Below are 22,229 nucleotides of genomic sequence, written 5' to 3'. Positions count from 1 at the left end.
ATGGGATAACATCCGTTTATTAGACTATAAGAGAGTGGATGACTTTAATCAGGATATAATATGCCTGCAATCCGATCTTGGCACCGTTGGTGTCATCAAAATGACCTAGATCTTCTCAATAAGACATTAGACATGTTTCCAATCAACTATAAGGTTCAAGCTCATACGTACCGCACTCATGTAGAGGAAGGGAAGATCTAGTCTTTCGCCGACTTAATGGCGCTCTTGGCTAAGAAGGAGAGACATTCTGAGATCCTCCTAAGCAACAACAATAGACATGTTGGCACAAAAAAGATTTATATGCCACAGTCTAACTATGGGAAAGCTCTTAAGCAAAAGAATCAATCAAGGAACGCTCCATACCAGCACCAAAACAACAACTCTCGTGGTGGGAGGCAACATGGCCGGTCTCGGCCCAAGTCCAATACATGGACTCATGATGGTTGCAGCGCCGCACCCTCCGGGGGAGGCCGTCCCCATCCCAAACCTCAAGGAGGCATGTGCCTCTACTTCCGGTAATGGCAAGTCTCCATGCTTCAAATGTGGCTCCTTCAAACACTTTAATCGCGATTGTCGCGTTAGTAAAGAGATGATCAAAACATACTCCGCCTACAAGAAGTTTCTACAACCCGAACCGAATCATGTGGATGAGGACCCTGAGATCAAGACTCACCACATCTCCATGAAGCCCGAGCCCCTTGCTTCCAAAGCTAAGCCTCCGGCCACTACCATGGATAACCCCGACTTTGATTAGTCGTTTTTATCTTCTCCTAGCTTCATAATTTCAAGTATTGTTATGGCCGACCGCCATTATTATTTTCATTGACTTTGTAATAGTCTTTTGATTTTGGAATTAGAAGTTCATGTGTGATGTATTAAAGATTAACATTCAATAAAATTTCTCATTTTCTTGTTTACAAGACGATCTCTTTGAGAATTTTATTTACCTTACACATAGGATGATAATCAACGTGTGCAACTCACATGGTTTTTAAATTGGACTTTTTGGGTTACATGAGACCCCAATAACACTACATTGTGAATTTGGAACTTCAAAATTTGGAAAATGGACCTCGGAATGTCAAAAATGACGTCGTTTGGCCTTTGGCCACCTTCCGACCACTTGCCGGCATTTCTGGCGCCGCCATCCGTTACTGTCGGCGTCCCCTGTCGGACCTGCAGCTCCGGCCCCCATACCAGTCAGCTCCGGTTGCCACCGGCCGGTTGTTCGGTAATCGGTGCCGCCGGTTTTTGACGATTTTTTGTCGTTTCTCATCATTTTTCTGGCATATTTCCAGTAGTACTTGCTGCCACGTTTTCCTTGTCCAAATTTCACCCAGTTGTAAGTTCTTATGACATGGTTTTCCGGTTTTCTCCAAGTCTGTTATATGCACTCACCGACACTCTATTTGTGTGTTTTTACACCGTTTTTGGATGGTTTCTACCACCCTAGTTTATTGTTTGGTATTTTACTACTTCAATACCATGTTTTCCAACTCTTTAGTTGAAAAATGTAGTATTATTGCCATGTGATACATTCGATGGGATCGCACTATGTTCTGATTCCCTTTCTTGCAATATCTTACGGCGTATTGTATATAATTATTCTCGTGCCACTGACTCTCTTAATTGTCATTTTGTAAATGTCTCAAGGCGAAATTGAATGTCTAGCTGATTGCAAAACCACCAACACTGTCCTACGGCACATGCAGCTGTTCACGGATCTAGTGTTTTCGACTTCTTCGATGACTACAATGATTGGCTCGAAATCCATCATTCAAGGAAGAGGTACTGCTTCTTTCATGTTGCCTAATGGTACGACTCTCAATGTCGTAGATGCTCTTTATGCGCCGAAGTCTCGCCGCACCTTGCTAAGTTTTAAGGATATGCGTGCCAATGATTTTCACCTAGATACTTATGTTGAGAATGGAGAGGAATATCTTTGTGTTACCTCTGAGAAAGCAGGCCAGCGCCGCATCTTAGAGAAGATAAAGAGGCACGGGAATGATTTGTATCTTACTTCCATTCGAATCTTTGAATCATATGCGGTTGAACGCAACTTTTGTGATTCAGACTCTTTAATGCTTTGGCATACCCGACTCAGGCACCCGGATGTGATATGATGATTATAATTCTTAAGAATTCACATAGTCGTCCATTTTTCAAGTCCCGGAAGTGATTAGAGGATCACCTTACCCGTGCTCCACACAGTGAAGCCGTGCCTATCTGTGCACCGCACGGTGTGGCCGAGCTTGCCTCTCTCGGAAGATCCAAGACTTTCATGCCGTCGGTGGTGGCATCCCCTCTTTCACAGGAGCTTGTGATGCATCTCATACTTTCTAATGCCTCCATGGCAATTTCTAATGCTCATCGCTCATTTTGCAAAGTTTGTTCTCTTGCTAAATTTCGAGTAAGTCATTCTTTTGCTAAGGCTTCGACCGAGAACATTCAATTCTCACAACGTATCCAAGGTGACATTTGTGGACCTATTCAACCAGAATGCAGACCTTTTAGATATTTTATGGTATTGCTAAATTATTTTATCTTTGTCACACGTCGCTTTACTATTCACAATGAATGCTACATTTGCTAAGTTATTAGCTGAGATCATCAAACTTCGGGCTCACCACCTCGACTATCCTATTAAATCCATTCGTTTGGATAATGCTGGAGAATTCACCTCCAAAACTTTTGATGATTACTGCATGTCTATTGGGATCAAAGTTGAACATCTTAGTCCTCATGCTCATTCACAAAACGGTCTAGCAGAGGCTACCATCAAGTGTATTCAGCTTGTTGCTCGGAAAATGATTATGGGTACTAACATGCCGGTCTCTGCGTGGGGATATGCAGTGTTGCATCCAACGACACTTATTCGTTTCAGACCCGCGGCTAACCAAGCGTTTAGTGTGTACTATATGTTAACTGGTTACGAACCCAATATTTCACACTTATGCATTTTTGGTTGCGCCATCTATGTGCCTATTACGCCTCCACTGCGTACTAAGATGAGTCCTCAAAAATGATTAGGTATCTATGTTGGCTATAATTCCCCAACGATTTTCCGCTACTTAGAACTAACCACCGGAGATCTTAAGATTTGCATATTATTAGTTTGATAAGACATGCATCCCGTCGTTAGGGGGAGATGGGAATGTTATCATTCCAAATGAACGTCAGGAATTGACGTGGTGTGTCTCTACTATGTCTCATAATGATCCCCACACTGCTTAAAGTGAGTTAGAAGTGTAACGCATTATCGACCTTCATAAAGTCACAGATTTGATGCCCGGCGGCTTTGTAGATATTGTTAAAGTGATGAGATCAAACATACCCGCTGCAAATGTACCGGCACAGTTGGATGTCCCGAAATACGGGTGTGGAAGACAAGCTCCTGGACCTAGCAACGTTGGCACCGCCCCTGCCAGTGGGACGGAAGCCGGCGGTGGCACCACCATACGTCGTGGTCTTGTCGGCGTCCCTATGGACGGCGTCGCCCAGATGGACCTGCATGGAGTAGCTTCGGCCTCGGCTCCTCAAAGGAAAAGGCGGAGACCGATAAACTCTAGGAATTCAAAGCCTAGAAAGAAGCGAATGACCAAGGCACAACGCGTCATCAACGATGAATCACCATCGTATGAAATTGTCTCTGATTACAGCTATGTTCATGAATCAACACAAGTATTACCGTGGGATGCTATGGAACCTTGTTTGATGTCAGAGAACAACGAAATCTCAGTGAACTACATAAGTGAGCAGTCGATCCGAAATCGAGCCACTACATGCATTGATGGTGTTTTCGCTTATTTCGTCGCACATGAGATCATTTCTGAAGACGACGTTGAACCTCGCTCTGCTCTGTAGCTGAATGCGGACGCAGAGCAGATTGGCCGAAGTGGAAGGAAACAATTCAGGCAGAACTTGACTCTTTAGCGAAGAGAGAAGTCTTCGGAAAGGTTGAATTGACTCCAAGAGATGTCAAACCAGTTGGACATAAATGGGTCTTCGTTCGTAAGCGTAATGAGATGAACGAGATCGTGCGTTATAAAGAAAGACTCGTGGCGCAAGGATTCTCACAACGACTAGGCATTGACTATGAAGAGACTTATTCTCCTGTTATAGACATCATTACATTCCGCTACCTCATTAGTCTGGTAGTGTCTGAAAGACTAAACATGCAGCTTATGGATGTGGTTACAGTTTATCTCTATGGGGATCTTGACACAGAGATATACATGAAAGCTCCAGAGGGACTACATTTACCTCCATCAAGTACCTTCAGACCACGGAGTGCTCATGCAGTCAGATTACGTCGTTCGTTGTACGGGTTGAAGCAATCCGGAAGAATGTGGTACAATCAGTTGCATCGATACTTGGTGAGAAGAGGATATAAGAATGATGAACTGTGCCCATGTGTGTTCATACGAAAGACAAATTCCGGATTCGTCATCGTTGCGGTTTACGTTGATGACATGAATATAATTGGTACTCTTGATGAGATTGAAGAGACCGTATCTTATTGGAAGTCGGAATTTGAGATGAAGGACCTAGGGAGGACGAAATTTTGTCTCGGCCTTAAGCTTGTGCATAGGGCCGACGACATCTTTGTTCACCAGTCGAACTACATACAGAAGATGCTTCGACGTTTCAATATGTATCTATGCAGTCCATTATCTATTCCCATAGTCGTCCAAAGTCTAGATATCAAGAAGGATCCATTCCGTCTTAAAGAGGATGATGAAGAAGTTTTTGGTCCTGAAGTTCCATACCTTAGCGCAATTGGGGCACTATTGTATCTTGCTCAATGCACTAGACCAGACATATCTTTCGCAGTGAACTTATTAGCTAGATCTAGCTCCGCACCTATGCTATGTCATTGGAATGGAATAAAGCATTTGTTTAGGTACTTGAAATGTTCCCTTGACATGGGATTGTTCTACCCCTATTGCAGAGAGAACACCATCACGGTATCTCCCCACACCACCGCCGTACGCCGCAGCGACACCGCCGGCCGCCATGGCGTGGAGACCGTGCACGGTGCCGAGAGAAGTAACCGGTCCCGTGCAGCTCGTTTCTCCGATGCAAAGACTCCAAACAACTTGTTAGTTGGTTATGCCGACGTAGGGTACCTCTCTGACCCTCACAAGGTTCGTTCTTAAACTGGTTATGTGTTTACCATTGGGAATACGTCGATATCTTGGAGATCCACGAAGCAATTTTTTGTTGCTACTTCTTCGAATCACGCTGATATCATCGCTCTCCATGATGCAGTTAAAGAATGTGTTTGTCTACGATCACTCGTTTATCATATTCGTGATTCTTGTGGATTAGTCTCTACAACTGATCAACCTACGTGCATTTATGAAGATAATGCTACTTGCATAGAGTAGACAAAGTTAGGTTTCATTAAGGGAGACAACACCAATCATATTTTGCCCAAGTTTTTCTACAACGTTCAACAACAGAAGTTCTTGAATGTTTAGATCAATCAAGTGAGTTCAGAATCTAATGTTGCAGATTTGTTCACCAAATCTTTGCATAAATCTACTTTTGTGAAACATGTGAAGAGCATTGGCATGCGTCGTTTATCTGAACTTTAGAGTTTGGTAGACTTTAGGAGGAGTTTACATCACATGTTAAGATCTTTAAGTAGTTGGTGTATTATGCTTTTTTTCCCTTGGATCAAGCTTTTGTTTTACCCAAGAGGTTTTTATTTTACTTGACAAAGTTTTTACCGAGACAACGTTGTGCGCCATGCAACCTAGACATGCGACACAAGGGGGAGTAATCCGGGAGAATTACTATTCTACCCTTATGTGTGTCTTAGCCTAATAGGTTTCATGTTAGGAGATAAATTAACATCTCCGTAATAGATTATAATTCTGAATCCTACGAGATTGTGGTTTTGTAATGCATATATATAGGTCTCCATATCATTTAATAATACAGAGTTATTTCATCTTGCATCATATATATATATATATATATCTCATACTAGCCCAAATAAAAAAAATAACTAAACATGATTAGAGAGTCTTGCCATTAGTCCTCAACTCCTCATTTTGTCGACTTCCTCACTTCCACTTCATCTCTTCTAATATTCTTCTCTCTTCTTCACTTCTTCCTAATCTGCTGCTAAGACCTGCATGGCCGACCTGAAGAAGCTCCTCAGTCGTCACGTCCTTGGGTCCTCAACTCCTCACCTGATTTAGCTTACTGATCCAAATCTCCAACTCCAAATTAGGATTTCACATTACGATTAGGTATGGGTATTTCAAATTTCATTGATTCTTGTTGAGATTTATAAGTTTAGCTTGCAATTAATCATGGGTTTTGGTGGTTACATCCTTAAATTCAGCAATTAGATGACTTGTTTTGCATTTAGTGTTTTGTTGATATGTTGCATCAGTCTAAGAGATGGTGTTTTGTGTGGGAATACATCAGTGTCATGAATTTTGACACCAAGAAAATGCTAAGTAGCAAGGAGGGTGTCAGACCGAAACAACAAGACCCAACCCGTATTGACAGGTATGCTAATTGGGTCAACAGTGTGGTAAAACATCACAGAGCCCCTTGTGTTGATCATTTTTTGATTTCGTTTTATCTAGACAAGAGCTTTTCATGTTATATTGATAAGTGGATTGAGTTTGTGTTTGTATTTTCATGAGTTTGAATGCTTGTGTTTCAATATGATTATTTCATCATGCTTCCAGCTCTTTGCATAACCAAATTTCATAGTCGAATGAGCTTATAGGATGTTGTTGGCTTGAATTTTGCATTACTCTTATACTGGAGATATGAACATATCAATAGAAGAGGCATCATTAGTGTTCCTAACTTGCATAACTGTCTTGTTTTAGTTTTGTGTTGAGCTGACTCTCTTTCACTCTTGTGTATGATTAGGTAGTTTTCGAGTTGCACAATGATGGAAAAGATGACTGCATCAGATGATCCTCCGGTTGTGTATAGTTGCTTGAATTTGGATTTCATACAAGTGATACAACATGTATTTTTTTTATTTATAAAAGTTTGTTGATTGTAAGATATCATTATTTTTAATCAACCACTTGACATATATGTTTCTACACATAGTAAGTTCTGGTGAGGCAAACCAACTTACTAGCTTACTTACTGGCATTACTTTACTCATTCTTATTTATGTTTTAGTCATTTAGAAATAGAAATATAGAATGGTAAATAGTAAATAGGAATAAATATGTTTATTTCTAATTAGGAATTTGAGATGTCATGCATAACTACGGTCTATGTACTGCATATAATACAAAAAAAAAATTATGCACGTGAAAAGTAGCCGTACCCATCTTGAATTCTTCGTTCCACCCATGTTCTATAGGTGAATTCGATTGTACATATCGATTATTTATTTAGGGCAGATCGATCAGCTGGATTAATGTACTTGATATATGATTTGAGTGTGGGTTCACCTATAATATTGTGTGCTAAGCTAATTCAATAACTTGCTACTTCTTGAAATGGTGGAACGAAGAAGAATTTTTTCTCTGATTCTACCATTTCATAATATACAATAACAACTTCTTGATCAAAAAATGTACTTACAAATTGGTCCATCCATCTAACGTGCGCGTAAGTTTCTGTCCAAATTTTAATTTTAATTTTGGAAAAAGACTAACACATAACTTTATGGCAATTGAATTTTTCATTTTCGACATCACTTGGACTATTTATAAAGCACAAAAAGGACTAAAAAATTATCTCGTCTAAATAGAAACGTTTTTAAACGGTAGGTCTCATTTAGACACATTCTAGCATGGTTCTTTCTAGCCAAATTGAATTTTTCACTTTCAACGTATACATAGTTACATACTAACGTATTACTTTCTGATCAAATTGAATTTTTCATTTTAGACATCACTTGGACTATTTATGAAGTCTAATAAGGACTAAGATTTTATCTAGCTCAAATAGAAGATTAGTTTTTAAACGATACGTCTCATTTAAACAGATTCTAATGGAGTACTTTTTAGCCATATTAAATTTTTCATTTTGCACGAATACTAACGCGTAAGTTTTTGACTGAATTGATATTTTCATTTTAGACAAAACCTAATGCGTAAGTTTGTGGCCAAATTCAAATTTTAATTTAAGACAAAATCTAACATGTAACTTTATATGGGAAAATTGAAACTTTCATTTACGACATCACTTGACTATTTATAAAGTCTAAAAAGCACTAAAATTTTATCTCATCTAAATAGAAGATAAGTTTTTAATGATATGTCTCAATTAAACACATTCTATCATGGTTCTTTCTACCTAAATTGAATTTTTCATTTTAAACATATACTAACGTACTACTTTTTGGTCAAATTAAAATTTTCTTTTTCGACATCACTTGGACTATTTACAAAGTAAAAAAGGTTTAAGATCAAAGAGATGATTGGTTTTTAAATGATAGATCTTATTTAAACAGATTCTAACGGGTACAATCTAGTAAAATTGAACTTTTCATTTTGGACAAAAATTAACGCTCAACTTTATGGGCAAATTGAAAATTTCATTTTCGTCATCACTTGGACTATTTATAAAGCCCAAAAAGGACTAAAATTTTATCTCGTCCAAATAGAAAATAACTTTTTTGATGATAGGTCTCATTTAAACACATTCTAACATGGTTCTTTCTAAGTTTATTAGATGTTACATGAAAATACCTAGCAGAGCTCTGCTAGGGTTAGGGGGGTGGCGGCCGTTGGTTGCCTAATCACTTTGGCAAAATCCCTTCCTCTTAGAGGGGAATACAATTGTCCTCTCCCTTTGATTTGAAACTAGAGGGTGGCAGTGGCAAAGGCTCAGGGAGTCTTCTCGTTGGGCTTATGGAGAAAATCTAGCCTTGTGCTAGACAGGTGGAGGAGAAGGACAATGCGGCTGCATTGCTTTAGACGACGATGTCGAAGACCGGATAGGTGGCGGGCCTGATTGGAGCTCCTAGATCCAAATCTGGGATCCAAGTCGTCATCAAGTGCAAGCCGACAGAGTTGACTGGGGGCATGGATGGCTTTGGTTGGAGCGTTGGTGAGTTCGTGTTCTGGCTAGGTTGAGTTCTTGGTCTGTAGTCTGACGGAGGCAGTGCTTAGTTCCAGGTGGGTTAGCCCCATCGTCGTCGAGCAGTGAATGGTGGCATCAGTTGATGCTTTGGCGGCAACCGAAGAATGGTCTCCTTGCTCCATCAGAGGAGACTGGGGCAGCTGCTCCGTTCGGAAGTGTTTGGGTGCCCAATCACTTGGGTGGCTCGAGTACACCCAATTGGGCCACCTCCCCCAGGAAGCCCAACCTTTTGGGCTGGTGGAATCAGGTTGTTCTTGCCTCTCATGGTTGCTCACTTATTTTCGAGTCAGATTTGGATCCATATTTGGGACCCATGATGTGCACGTATTCGGATAAATCCGAAACAACTGCTCTTATTGTCCTAGGATTTGTGCTTGATAGGTTGGTTTCCAACACTTGAGTTTTTGTCGCTCTTAGTGGTTATCGATCTCCTTGGTTATGGTTACAGTTACATTTACTCTCATTTTTACACTGCTTCTGTGATATATGCAGTGCAGCGATGCCTTAGCGCATCAAGTCACATGGTTACCTAGTTACTTTTACACCTTGATGCGTTTGTGCATTTAGTTACGAGTTGTTGCTCTATCAGTTACCTTAGATACATATGTGCATTTTGTTATCTTTTATTATTTTTTCGATGTTTTGACATCACTCTATGTATTCTTTATTTAATTAATATAATTTCATCCATATTTCAAAAACAAACATGGTTCTTTCTAGCTAAATTGAATTTTTCTCTTTGGACAACACTTGGACCATTTACAAAGTAAACAAAGGTTTAAGATCAAATAGATGAATGGTTTTTTAATGATAGGTCTTATTTAAACATATTCGAATGTGGTACAATCTAGTAAATTTGAATTTTCCAACTGGGACAAAAACTGACGTGTAATTTATGGCTGAATTGAAATTTTCATTTTGGATAAAACTAACGCATAAGTTTCTAACCAAAGTGAAATTTTAGTTTTGAACAAAAACTAACACGTAACTTTATGGACAACTTGAATTTTTCATTTCCGACATCACTTGGACTATTTATAAAGCACAAAAAGGACTAAAATTTTATCTCGTCCAAATAGAATATAAGTTTTTAAACGATAGGTCTCATTTAGACACATTATAACATGGTTCTTTCTAGCCAAATTTGAATTTTTCATTTTCGACATATACTAACCTATTATTTTCTAGTCCAATTGAATTTTTTATTTTCGGCATCAATTGGACTATTTATGAAGTCAAAAAAGGATTAAGAGTTTTTTCTCACCCAAATAGAAGATTGGTTTTTAAACAACATATCTCATTTACACAAATTTTAACATAGTACTTACTAGCCAAATTGAAATTTTCATTTTGGACAAAAGTCACAAAATTAACACGTAAGTTTTTGATTGAATTGAATTTTTTATTTTCGACATCAATCGTACCATTTATATAGTAAAATAAAGGCTAAAATTTTATGTCGCCCAAATAGAAGATATGTTTTAAAACGATAGGTGCCATTTAGACATATTCTAACGTGGAATGTACCAAAGTACACAAATTTGTTTATAAGCTCTTTCCTTTTTTAATCGATTTTTTTAAGTTATTGAACAAACAATTTGAACATTATCAGAGAAGAAAATTTCTTGAATTCCTCCTTCGGTTTCATCAAAAACAAATAGGCTTTTTTTTTTGGTCAATAAACAAATAGGCTTTCACATCCATTAGTTTTGTATGTTTAAGCCCAAATAGGCCGAACCTAAATTTTTCCCCTTATATTTCAATTCGTCTCCCCTCTCTCTTTTGTCATCGACCCTTTACATAAACCCTAGCTCCCTCACTCTTTCACTCCTCACCGCCTCTCTTTCTTCTCTCTATCCTTATCGGTAAGAACCTCTCCCATCTTTTTAATTCAGCTTCTTTATTCTTCGCTCCTTTGATTGAAGTTTCTTACTTTGAATCTGTTTTCGATCTGGTTATTTGATCTGTTGTAGCTCAAAAGCATCGAAACAGTCCTTGTATCTTAAGCTGATAATGAACTCATTTTGAGTACTTGGTTTATCAATAAAAGCCTTCTCTGTGATCTGCTTTGATATAAGCTCCAGGTGTATTCCACACAGTTCCGGATTAGTTATTTTTTCTTTTAAACAAATTTAGAATCCAATTCGAGCATTACGATTTTTCTTGTGATTCAGCTGTGGTTTTTTATTTTTATTAATTTAATCTGATATGAACTTGAGGTTGATTTGTTTGCCGAAATTAACGAAGTTTCGGTTAACATTGTTTTCCTGTTGACTACTTTGAGACTTAATGTTGCCACTGATGATGATTCAAAAAAATACTTTCGTTCTTCCGAGATGCGTTATGCTCAATGTGGAAACATTTTGGAGACCTGAACTGAAGAGGCTACTGTTATATCTCCTTTTAGGTTATGTGATTTAAAACTCGAAAATGTTTTGGCAAAATAAAAGTTATGTGATTAATGAATCTGTAGTGCCCCTGATGATGATTTCACAAAATACTTTCGTTCTTCTGAGATGCTTTATGCTCTGTGTGGAAGAATTTTGGAGACCTGAACTGAAGGGGGCCTGTTTTTATGAACTTATATTGAATTTATATAGTCTAGGATGTATACCACTGTATTTGAATCGATTCTTATGTCTATTGTATGCCCCTGATGATGAATCAAAAAATACTTTCGTTCTTCCGAGATATTTCATGCGGAAAAATATTGGAGACCTGAACTGAAGAGGCTTGTATATGTGTACCATAGAGAGTTTCTTGAATATTTTGTCCTGTTTGATTAGGTGACTGTCCATTTTAGGTATTTTTTATATTACTGTAAAGTCCTGATGATGAATTAAAACTTACTGAGGTGCTCGATGCAGAAAATTCTGGAGACCTGATCTGAAGGAACTTATTTATGCCTGCTTAAAATTAAAATTATACTTATACTGGTACAATTATATTTCTAGGGATAGATTTTATGTGTGAAACCTTCTCCTGTTTGTTTGTTTGCAACAATGTTTGGTCATTTTGGCCATGTTTTAGACTATTGGATTACTCTTTTATGGCTCGTCTTTTGTTTTAAATGATGTTTATGCTGTTATTCATTTAGAACATGAAATGTCCTTCAGTACTGTTTCTAATCTGATTGATGTGTTCCTTGCCAGGTTGACTTTAAGTGTAGAAACCTGTCCATTGGCTCAAGATGAGGTATGAATTTGTATAACCTCTTTGACTTGTTATTGATCTGGTTGTTGGATGTCTTTTTCACTGAAATACTGACATTTGCTATTCATTTTCGTTTTGTGATTATTCCCACTTTTCCAGTCGGCCAATGGAGGAAGATGTAAGTTATACTTTCCTTGAGCTAATTTTACTAAATATTGTTTCACCACACTCTGGATCAATATTAAAATGTTAAAGATAGTGATTCTTAACCTTATAACTGCTTCTATCTCTTTGTAACCACTGGTTCTCATCCAACTTAATTGCATCAGGGTACCAAGAATGAGGAAGAGGAGTTCAATACTGGTCCGCTTTCTGTTCTGATGATGAGTGTCAAAAACAACACTCAGGTAAGCTATATGGTTACAATATTAGGGTTCTTTTCATCACTGGTTAATGTTTATATTTCTAATTCAGTTTGGCTGTAATTGTGCAAGCAGGTCCTCATCAATTGTCGTAATAACAGGAAGCTTCTTGGCCGTGTGAGGGCTTTTGATAGGCATTGCAACATGGTCCTTGAGAATGTTAAGGAGATGTGGACTGAGGTACTTTCCACAACTCATGATTCCTTGTTTTTTTTTTTCAATATGTTCCTTCATTTTTTGTGAATTATCTGTATTAATCTATGTATCCAAATGCAGGTCCCAAAAACTGGAAAGGGCAAGAAGAAAGCACAACCGGTCAACAAAGATAGATTCATCAGCAAGATGTTCCTCCGCGGTGATTCTGTGATTATTGTACTTAGGAATCCTAAGTAAATGTAATACAGCTTTTGGAATTCCAAGGATTTGTAGAAATGGGTTTTGTACGAGTGGTAGATTGTACATCCCCTAAAAGTTGCACATAAGCAACTGCGCCTTCATCCGTAGTCTGGAAAAATTGCGCGCTAATTAGTTATTTAGACTAATGAATGACAAGGATATGTTTGAGACTCCATTTTTGGCACTGTTGTCTTTTAATTGTGGTATATTTTGAATTGCATAACCTCTTTAACAAAGTCATTTTAGCCGGTCTTGATGCTGAGTCCATGGGACGCAATTGGATCACAAGGATCTCGGAACTTTATGCTATGCAAGAAGCCCTCAGCCTGTGAAAATGCCTGAGGCTGAAATTCCAGCAGCTGCGATTTCTCGCAAGGGGAGTGGGAGCTGGAAGGCGTGGATCAACAAGTCCCTCAACCTCAAAATCTCTTCCCATTAAGTTAAATCTCTGGACTAATGGGCTAGGTGATTGTTCTTCCATGGTTTTTGTTTTCATTTGCGTCTCTTCGTTAGTTATAGTCAGTCAGGCATGTGATTTCGACGGTACTCTTTGTTTTTGGAGTTCTGTTTTCGAATAAATTAGCCATTTGGTGTGTTTTTTCTTTTTCCCCATTGGAATAATATCTTTCAAATAAAAAAGAAGTAATTTTAGCTTGGAAACCTCGTCACTTTTGATGCATTGCAAACTAGTGTTTTCTCTTCTTTCACAAGAGTTCTGAACTTAACCTGTCACTTTTGATGCATTGCAAATTTGGCGACTGTTTTTTTGAAAGTGTACTTGAGTTTCAGTGTAAAATAACCCAAGTATTACTTTGTAAAGTAGGCGTTGTAACAAAATAGGCTTACCACTAATCCTAGACCATATAAAGCCAAAATCAAATAATAGCAATTTGGTATAAATACAGATGGTTTTCCTTGTGCCAGTCCCTTGCTGTTCGGTTCAAACTAATACCAATGCGATTTTTAGTACAAAGGCCACGGAAAATTATGCAAAATCGCTGCTTCCATTTTACTCATTCTGCCTCATCCCCAAAGTTGACAAACTTCCAACGAAGTTGCTACATCTGACTGAAACTTGTCTTCCTCTTCCAGTTCTAGCAGTATCTTGCTAGGACCTGTAAATGCCTTATCAATGTTCAAACTTCAGACCCTAGGAGAGGATTCACCCAATTTTAGGAAAATATGCTTCCCTTTCAAGTGAAGCTTGAAGAGATGTCATGATCTTCACGATGGCCACCCATAAGAATGGTGCTGCACAGAATGCATAGAGAAACACTGAGAGAGCTCTTACAACACCGTTTGGAAACCAAGGACAGACCATGACCAAAAGGACACCGAAAATGCCAATCCACGGTACTAATACAGGCAGCATTGGTAGCGAAAATGCATTGATTGCAATGAAGCAGAGAGTGAAAGAAGCTAGGAAATATAGACTCCAGCCTAATATTGGATGAATCGTGTGAGGAATGACCAAGAAAGGTACTGTGTAAGCAGCTAGAATGGATAACATAGCTATTAGCTTAAGGGCTGTGTGTATTATGCCCTTGTCCGAGCGCTTATAGCACAATTTTGACATGTTGGGGCGTGCTAGTCGTGTCATTGCTAGTATTCCAAAAAGTATGAAGACCTGGAAAACGAACACAGGCATCTCTGCACCATACCTGTAGCACAGAGGACAATTAAGACCGCAAGAAATTAATAGGGGTCTATTGCTCAAATGAGGTAAAAACATTGTTAGTTCCGGGTAGGGAAGGAGCACTCAGGTTGTATTGATCAAGTTTAAAGGTGTTTAGACAAGAACACAAGTAATTCATTGGTGTAATTCTTTATCTGTTCTGAACCTTGATCACTTACAACAAGTAAGATAGTGGCATGTACTCAACTCGTTAATTTGGTGACAAATGATAACCGAGTAATATTAAAGGATTTGCTCTTACCCGAGAGTATTATGACGTTGTTTATGCCACGAAATGCCCAATGGAAGCACAGGCCACGACCACCAATACCATGGCTTCAACCATGGTGCACCAGGGAAAGTAATCACGCTGTTAGGTCCGCAGGGTACGCTCCAGTGTAGTCGAAGATCTGGATCAGATAGAAGTAGGCCAAGTAACTATGAGAAACCAAGGTTTGACAAGCAAACACCTGCGGTCTAATATTTGATATTCACTTACAGTAATAAGAAGCATCCATTTGATATCCCAAAGAAAGTCTGTAGGTTCCATTAAGCTTGGAGCCATCAGGAGGTTGATGGAATAAGGGCTGACTAAGCAAGTCAGGGAAGTAACCACCAATAAAACCCTGGTCAGCACCATCAGGATTGTCTTTCCCAATACCCAACTGATGGAGCATGTCCTTGAACACTTCCATTGATGGCTGCAATAGAAGAAATGAAATGTGTGAAAAGAACGGAACTCAACTCAGACTAGACTCCACTTGAGTTCAACTAGTTTTAAGGAGTAATGCTACCATTGTTACTGACACTTCAGGTTTGTAATTCTCCAACTACAGTTATGACTTATGAGTGTTACGAACGTACAATTTATTTAACACAATCGAATTCAAAGTGCAGAATGAAAACAAAGACAGCTTTTGTAAAGACATATTCAGCTACAAAAATCATTGTCATTGATTAAATGGTTATTCTCTACTTTAAACATATTCAAACAAAATATGAAGTTGTATCAATTACCTGCAACACAAAGAGGCCAGTGTGAAAGATGCAAGGATTAATGAAAGCAGCACAAAATTGACCACATTGGAAGAGCTCATCAGTATTTTGGAGAAAGAGATTGTCTGAATCGAGCATGACCACCCTGTCATACTGCACTAGGCTCCATGCATAGAGCTTGTTCAGGGTTAACTTGAATCTTTTATCAAAATTGTGCTGATCCTTGTATGGATTGTTCAGATTTTCCACTCTCACCACCTTTGCCCCATCTTCCTGTTCCCTGAGTCGCAATAACAGAACTTGTTCTAAACTTCTAATGCTTTAATAGCTAAAAGAATGTAACTTATCTTAGTTATTTATCTACGCATGCTAGTGGTTATGCTATCTAATTCTAAGAGAGAAATGAATCTACATTATTGCGTGAAACTTAATTTATAGAGGAAGTTCTTTCCAAAAGAACGCCAGTACACTAATGCAATTCAATGATCAGAACCTTCCATGCCTTATATCTGGTTTAGTCATCTATCTATAATCCAACAAACGAACAAACAATAGTGTCGTCCTGTAACCATCAACACGATCATGAATCATGAAGATGATTCCTTGCTGATAATCTCTGCTGATTTTCTTAGGCAATGACTCTTTAATTAGTCTATGCAATTTTGGTAGTTTGGGTTTGTACTAGCTGCGGAACATGTATTACTCCAATTTTTTGAAGTGTTACATGACTTGCCTCTATTTTTTACCAACTCTAAACTCGAGCCATTAATCATCACATGCTCTGAAGCGTGATAGCACTTTTGGCCAACTTCTTATTCATTTTTTTTAATATACGAAACTTCTCATTCATTCTTCATGGCATTTCCTTATGCAGTTCTCTACCGATTGAACATGTAGGCCCTTAAGTTCTTGGCTGGGGGGATGTGGATGAGCTATTGTGTAGATGCCAAGTTGTCATTTGTCAACTAGTATTGATGTGACAAGGGAAAGGGCTATCTGACAAACCACATAATGACAAACGAAGCACCAATAAGTGCTTGCTCTAGATTACATATATAGATAGAACCAAATCAATTTGGAATTGTAGATGAATATTTGTTCCATTAGGAATACAATATCCGGATATAAAACATTTATCTGTGCTAACACATTCCTTTCTAGGAATCATTTTCCAAGAACTTGAGCTACTCTAACATTCTATGCGCGTGTCATCAACAATCTTGCTTAAAGAGGTCTCAAATGAGTCAAATGTTTAAAATTATTGCACTTTCGAATGTCCCTTAGATCAAAACAGAGATATAATTCTTTTTTGTTCCTAAAATTTTAATCAAGAAGCCGTAAAAGGTTAATATCAATCCGGATTCCTACAGTTCCTACATATTAACCTAACATTGATGAAGAAATTAAACTACATTGCAAGCCGAAAATATTTAGTCCTAAGTCCTAGGTTCGTCGAAAACAATGTTTTCCACTTGGGTTACATCGACTTCAAGTCCAACCAACCACAATGTGCCATCCGTCGTAACATCTAGATCTTTTTTTCCCAAGTGACACTACCACCTGCCCGTCCTTACCGGATAGTCAACGATGGGTGATCACACAACACGTGCCCTATGACTCGAAATGGCAACAAATATGGTAAATACCAACCATATTCTTATCCTTAAAAGGAGTCGCTGAACCCTCGACAATAATATCTTTCCGCTGAGTCTAACTCCACCGGAAAACGAGTGGCCTCGACCGAACTGGCTACCGTTTTCAACACCCCATCAGACCTAGTTTACACCAAACTTGACCCGAAAGAGGACCCTGAGAGCTTGGCCACCAACGTTTTGGTGTAACGAAAAAAACACTAGCGTTTTCTAATGTCACGTTAAGCCCACAAGAACAGGGAATACCAGGAATGCAAAAGACAAGGGACTGGGTATACTTACATGGCTTGGACCCATCGGAGTGGAACGTCCGGCGAGGCAATGACGACGAGATCCGCCTTCACGTTGAGCTTGACGAGTGATCTGATCATGACACGTGTGGCAACATAGAACTCGTAGTCCCTCGGCGTCCCCATGTACATCATCGCGGCGTAAGCATTCCGGTGTTGTTGTTGCTGCTCCTGCTCCTGCTGCGGCTGCCGGCTCAGCTCCCTATACGCCGCCGTTTGCCATACTGCAAGAAACAACACCGCCAGTGTCTTTAAAATTCCAATGCTGCCCCTCACCATTTTCGCCTCTTACTAACACCGAAAAGCCATTGCGAACTTTAATATAACAGCAGAGAGAGAGAGAGAGAGAGAGAGAGAGAGAGAGAGAGAGAGAGAGTTTGAACTAATGTTTAGGTAACAACGAGGGAAGAGTTTTATGAAGACAGAGAGAGAAACAAGATCCTTGTGGGATCTGAACCGTTGGTGTTCGTAGTTTAACGGTCGAGAAGGGGTGCAGGCTTTATTCCTTATTGTATGATTGGTGTAATACGTTAAGTTTTTTTTTTTTTCAGACGAAGCCGGTGAAGAGCGTAGGGGAACGACGCGCAGTGCTTCTTATGGTGGGGAGGCAGATATTTTTTTGGAAAATTTATTAGATAATATACATTTGGTCCATTACTGTGGTGAAGCCAATGTGTGGCTGCCATGTGGAGGGGAGTCAAGGAGTGGTGGAAGAAATCGGAAAGTTTTGTTGAGCGTGTCGACTGTGGAGTAAAATTTAGGTTACCAACAACTATAGATGGGTGCCTTTATTTTTGATGATTTTCGATTGCATTTACTGTTTAATGTGACAGCTGAGATTTCGTTACTATATCTTATGTAGTTCTCAAAATAATTCGCGAGGAGGCAGACATTACTATATCCAAATTGTTGTCAATAACAATGGTTACCTTGTCATGCCATGTCCAGAGAAATGGATTCTTGTTCTTCTGGTACCGGTTGGCATTGCCTCCTTGTTAACGTCAGCCAATAATATTCACTTTCGATAGTAGCTGATGGATGTAGCAAAATCGTGATATATAATTACGAACAAAATATATTGAGTACTTTGATTGAAATGAGTACTTGGAAATAAAGATGATATTGATGATCTCATTAATATCGATTTAAGGGCCGGGGATTAAGAAATTATCTCTGTATTACGTACTTGATCTACAATTTACCTGTCATGATGAGTATCCCCATATTGTGAACTCTATTGCTATAGAAGATAAACTGTTTTGGAAATTATTCATTTGTTCGATACAATTGAACGATTAAATAGTCTCATAGAAAAATTATAATAGGTTCTTTTAGAATAAATCAAAATCCTTATCAAAAACCACCATATATGTCCAAGAAGTACGTCCATAATTTTTTTGTCTCTTTTTTTGTTGAGAGAAAATGAAGCTATATTTTCACTAAAATGATATTACAATTACACTAAGAGGAACACTCCATGGAAGAACTAAGTTCTCCACACTCGTTCCTAAAAAATAATAGTCACAGAACTATTACAAGAAAACAATAAACATGAACCAAGAATGCCCAATATCAAACCAATGAAAAACCGATTACATAAGTAGTCGATATCATACTCGTCGCCAATCTCAAGAAAAGAACCGCTCCAATAGCATCACATACTAAAACCTCCGACATATTTGCAGAGACAGCCTCTCCATTACATTGACACCTATAAAGCACAGACATTAAGATAATCTCTAGACATGACATGCACCATAAACATATGCACTTAACGACACGACAAACTCTCGAACCAACCAACACCCTAAACCCAACTCACACATAGAGGAGGGACGACACAACCTGACTATAAATCCAAAAAAACAGGCCTACACCAAACCAGCCCAAACCCACTTAACAACACTCATCTTGGGCCCACAGAGCCCATGCCCACCACAAGGAAATACAAGAGACGCAACCACAAATCAATCGACCTACCGTCCTGAGTTCGGCCTCTAGCACCGCAGTCGCGCCATCGACGCCCACCGACACCAAAATTTCATGCCCAAGCCCACGACGGCAAGAAGACACCACCTTCACTGAAATCAACCAAATAATAGAAACACCAAACTCCGAACTGGATTAGACACCCAGATCCGAGATCAATGTCGGACTGTTCCTTCCCCTTCTCTACACCTTTCTCGAACCAACTCAGACTATCAGGGAATCCCGACTAGAACCTTGAAGTCGACCAGTCATCGCCGCCGCTGACGCACTGCAAAAATGACTAGAAACCACAAATCAAGCTACACCCGGAGCCGCCATACTCTCACAAACCACCACCATCAGCCTCGCAAGCCAGGCCACCTGTTGACCCGGCCCAACTCACATCCGATAGCCGCGTCAATGGACACATCGTCGGAGGGAATCCAAATTTTTTTCCTGAGATCCTAAACGATCCGAGGTTAGCGGAGCTCGGGGAGACTGATATTTTTTTAGGCTTATTTAGTACGTCCATAGTTTATACAGATCAAAGATAGAAATTTGTTTGCCTAGATAATAATAATAATAATAATAATAATAATAATAATAATGGTTAGTAACCAACTCAATTAATCATGTACATAAGCATGTGGATGAATTTTATAGTATGAGATTTACACTATATGACCCCGGATGCTCTTAAATTTCTCGATAGGTGGTTCCATTTATTATAAATTCAATGGATGATCGACCATTTTTATTGAGATTGCGGATTTCAGAAGACCTAATTTGGAGAGAGCCATCGTTACCCTCCCGTCCGGTTGCCACTGCATCTCTGTTCCGGTAGGGATGGTAGTGTAGCTGCGATGATGCAGGGGCGTTTTTCCTTTTGTTCTGATGGATGGGGTGTTGGAGGTTTGGAGGTGTGGAGTCGCTTCTTTGTTGTGGATTGTCGGAGGGACAAATCTGATTCGATCTGGTTGGCTTCTGTCGTGTTCTGATCTGGATCAGACTTGCTCTCTCAATCGGTGTCGACATCTTGGATGGCACTCTTTGCGTCTTTGATCTCTGTTGTTCTCGGATCGGAACTAGATTTGGAAGTTTTTTCTGCTTCTAGGGGCTCCGGCTTCTCTTTTTATTACTTGAATATAGTTCACCTCGTATTGGTGATTGCTTGGAGTTCGTCTCCCTTCCCATCCTTACTTGGAGGTTCTTGATTCCGATTTCATTCGATCTATTCGGCTGCCGAAAAGCTGATGGTTGGTTTTTGGCCTTTGGGTTGAGGTTTTGCTCGGCCCGACATTTGGCAAGGTGGTGTAGTTGCTCTGCGTCTATGGCTTGGTTGGCGTTGTTGTTGTCGTCTTGGGCCTTGGGCTCGTGTCTCTTGTTTTATGTTGCTTATTTCTGTTTTGGGCCTCTTGGCTGGGCTAACTTCATCGATTTGAGTTGTCAAAGGTTATGGCGTAAAAGGGTTCTGGGCTTCGCTTTCTCCTTCATAATCGACCATGATCAGATTCAACCGGATGCTGCTAGTCTAGTCTTATTATCATTGTCGTGTCATGTTTTGTTTTTAGAGTCTAGGTCCCCCCGTATGTTTTATGTTCTCTAGACAGGTTTTCTGAAATCTGGTGAACTAAACTCATCTCTGATGAATTATGATCTGAACTCGTTGTAATTATTTTTAAGTGAATGAATTATCTTTGATGAAAAATAAAAGACCTAATTTAGGATTTATACAAACCTTAATGGGTTAATCAACTAGCTCCCGATCGAATACTGCCCCCGATAATTATCTCGTGCAACGTAGTCTTTTAAATACTTCGAAAATATGATGCCAGTCCAATGCAAGGAAGGTTGATCTGAACGGATTTATGTTAACAAGTCGTAACTCGTAAGAGGGTCGATCATTTCCACTTATATATATATATATATATATATATATATATATATATATACCAACGTATTCAATTGAATTATTTACTCCTGCGGTTTGAACCACACAGTGGTTAGCATGTGGCAACGCATACGCGTACTCGGTCTTTTATAGAATATGATCGGAGCGGGGGATGTCGACGGAAGGAATTGGATTTCTTCCTTAATTTGTTCAACTTCATTTCTTGTACATGGTGGTAGATAGAATGACATCACTTGATTGATGAGTTTGGGAAAGGCTTGAAATTAGGAAAAAGACATTTGTGATTTGTATGTGCATAATGTATTGGCCTTGAGTTTGGAAAAGGCTTGAAATAGGTTTATAGTTTCAAATAGGTATGGCACTATGGAGTGGAATGCATACAGTAAAACACAATATAATCTTACACACTCCATCGTGCATCTAGATGAACCCTAGAACATATAGGTAATTTCATTCGGACTGACTTTGAAGTTTAAACTTTAGCATTTTAGTGAAAGAAATCAATTAGAACTAAAATCAATATAGGCTCTGAATCTCACCGATGCTAATTGGATTTGAATCTTTATTTATTTGGTCAGTGAATAGGGGAAAGAAGCGTTATAGTAAGAAGGTTATACTATGATTGAGTCTATATATATTAAAAAAAAAATTTAGACGGACAGCCCAATATTTGTTGCCAAC

General features: G+C 39.0%; 2 protein-coding genes and 4 non-coding genes across 6 annotated transcripts; 5 read left to right on the top strand and 1 right to left on the bottom strand.

Moving 5' to 3' along the window:
• Positions 1 to 10,848: 10,848 nt before the first annotated feature.
• On the top strand, positions 10,849 to 13,228 carry LOC126793302 (uncharacterized). Its single transcript, XM_050519772.1, has 6 exons — positions 10,849 to 10,949; positions 12,237 to 12,279; positions 12,397 to 12,415; positions 12,567 to 12,644; positions 12,735 to 12,839; positions 12,936 to 13,228. Exons 2-6 carry the CDS (start codon positions 12,275 to 12,277, stop codon positions 13,050 to 13,052), a joined length of 324 nt encoding a protein of 107 aa, XP_050375729.1. The 5' UTR covers positions 10,849 to 10,949; positions 12,237 to 12,274; the 3' UTR covers positions 13,053 to 13,228.
• LOC126796563 (small nucleolar RNA Z159/U59) lies at positions 11,379 to 11,470 on the top strand. The gene has a single exon (XR_007672403.1). It is a non-coding gene; the product is annotated as a small nucleolar RNA Z159/U59 (small nucleolar RNA).
• Positions 11,559 to 11,650, top strand: LOC126796562 (small nucleolar RNA Z159/U59). Its single transcript, XR_007672402.1, has one exon. It is a non-coding gene; the product is annotated as a small nucleolar RNA Z159/U59 (small nucleolar RNA).
• On the top strand, positions 11,734 to 11,817 carry LOC126796565 (small nucleolar RNA Z159/U59). The gene has a single exon (XR_007672405.1). It is a non-coding gene; the product is annotated as a small nucleolar RNA Z159/U59 (small nucleolar RNA).
• LOC126796566 (small nucleolar RNA Z159/U59) lies at positions 11,909 to 11,980 on the top strand. The gene has a single exon (XR_007672406.1). It is a non-coding gene; the product is annotated as a small nucleolar RNA Z159/U59 (small nucleolar RNA).
• Positions 13,229 to 13,913: 685 nt separating the features above from the next.
• On the bottom strand, positions 13,914 to 18,207 carry LOC126793283 (putative glucuronosyltransferase PGSIP8). Its single transcript, XM_050519751.1, has 5 exons — positions 17,661 to 18,207; positions 15,748 to 16,006; positions 15,230 to 15,431; positions 14,993 to 15,140; positions 13,914 to 14,716 (listed from the first exon to the last, which is right to left on the bottom strand). Exons 1-5 carry the CDS (start codon positions 17,945 to 17,947, stop codon positions 14,218 to 14,220), a joined length of 1,395 nt encoding a protein of 464 aa, XP_050375708.1. The 5' UTR covers positions 17,948 to 18,207; the 3' UTR covers positions 13,914 to 14,217.
• Between the last annotated feature and the right edge of the window lie 4,022 nt (positions 18,208 to 22,229).

Source organism: Argentina anserina, chromosome 5 (assembly GCF_933775445.1).
Source record: "Argentina anserina chromosome 5, drPotAnse1.1, whole genome shotgun sequence".
NCBI lineage: Eukaryota > Viridiplantae > Streptophyta > Magnoliopsida > Rosales > Rosaceae > Argentina > Argentina anserina.
This window is presented reverse-complemented; position numbering and strand designations above follow the sequence as displayed.

What these genes read in the sequence shown, in the direction of transcription:
- LOC126793302 (XM_050519772.1), top strand. An exon ending in GTGTCAAAAACAACACTCAG is followed by an intron (nt 12,645 to 12,734) that starts GTAAGCTATATG and finishes TTGTGCAAGCAG; the next exon opens with GTCCTCATCAATTGTCGTAA. An exon ending in TTAAGGAGATGTGGACTGAG is followed by an intron (nt 12,840 to 12,935) that starts GTACTTTCCACA and finishes ATCCAAATGCAG; the next exon opens with GTCCCAAAAACTGGAAAGGG.
- LOC126793283 (XM_050519751.1), bottom strand. Translation starts at nt 17,947, where the DNA reads ATGGTGAGGGGCAGCATTGGAATTTTAAAGACACTGGCGGTGTTGTTT. An exon ending in CTCCGATGGGTCCAAGCCAT is followed by an intron (nt 16,007 to 17,660) that starts GTAAGTATACCC and finishes ATTGCGACTCAG; the next exon opens with GGAACAGGAAGATGGGGCAA. An exon ending in CTGGCCTCTTTGTGTTGCAG is followed by an intron (nt 15,432 to 15,747) that starts GTAATTGATACA and finishes CTTCTATTGCAG; the next exon opens with CCATCAATGGAAGTGTTCAA.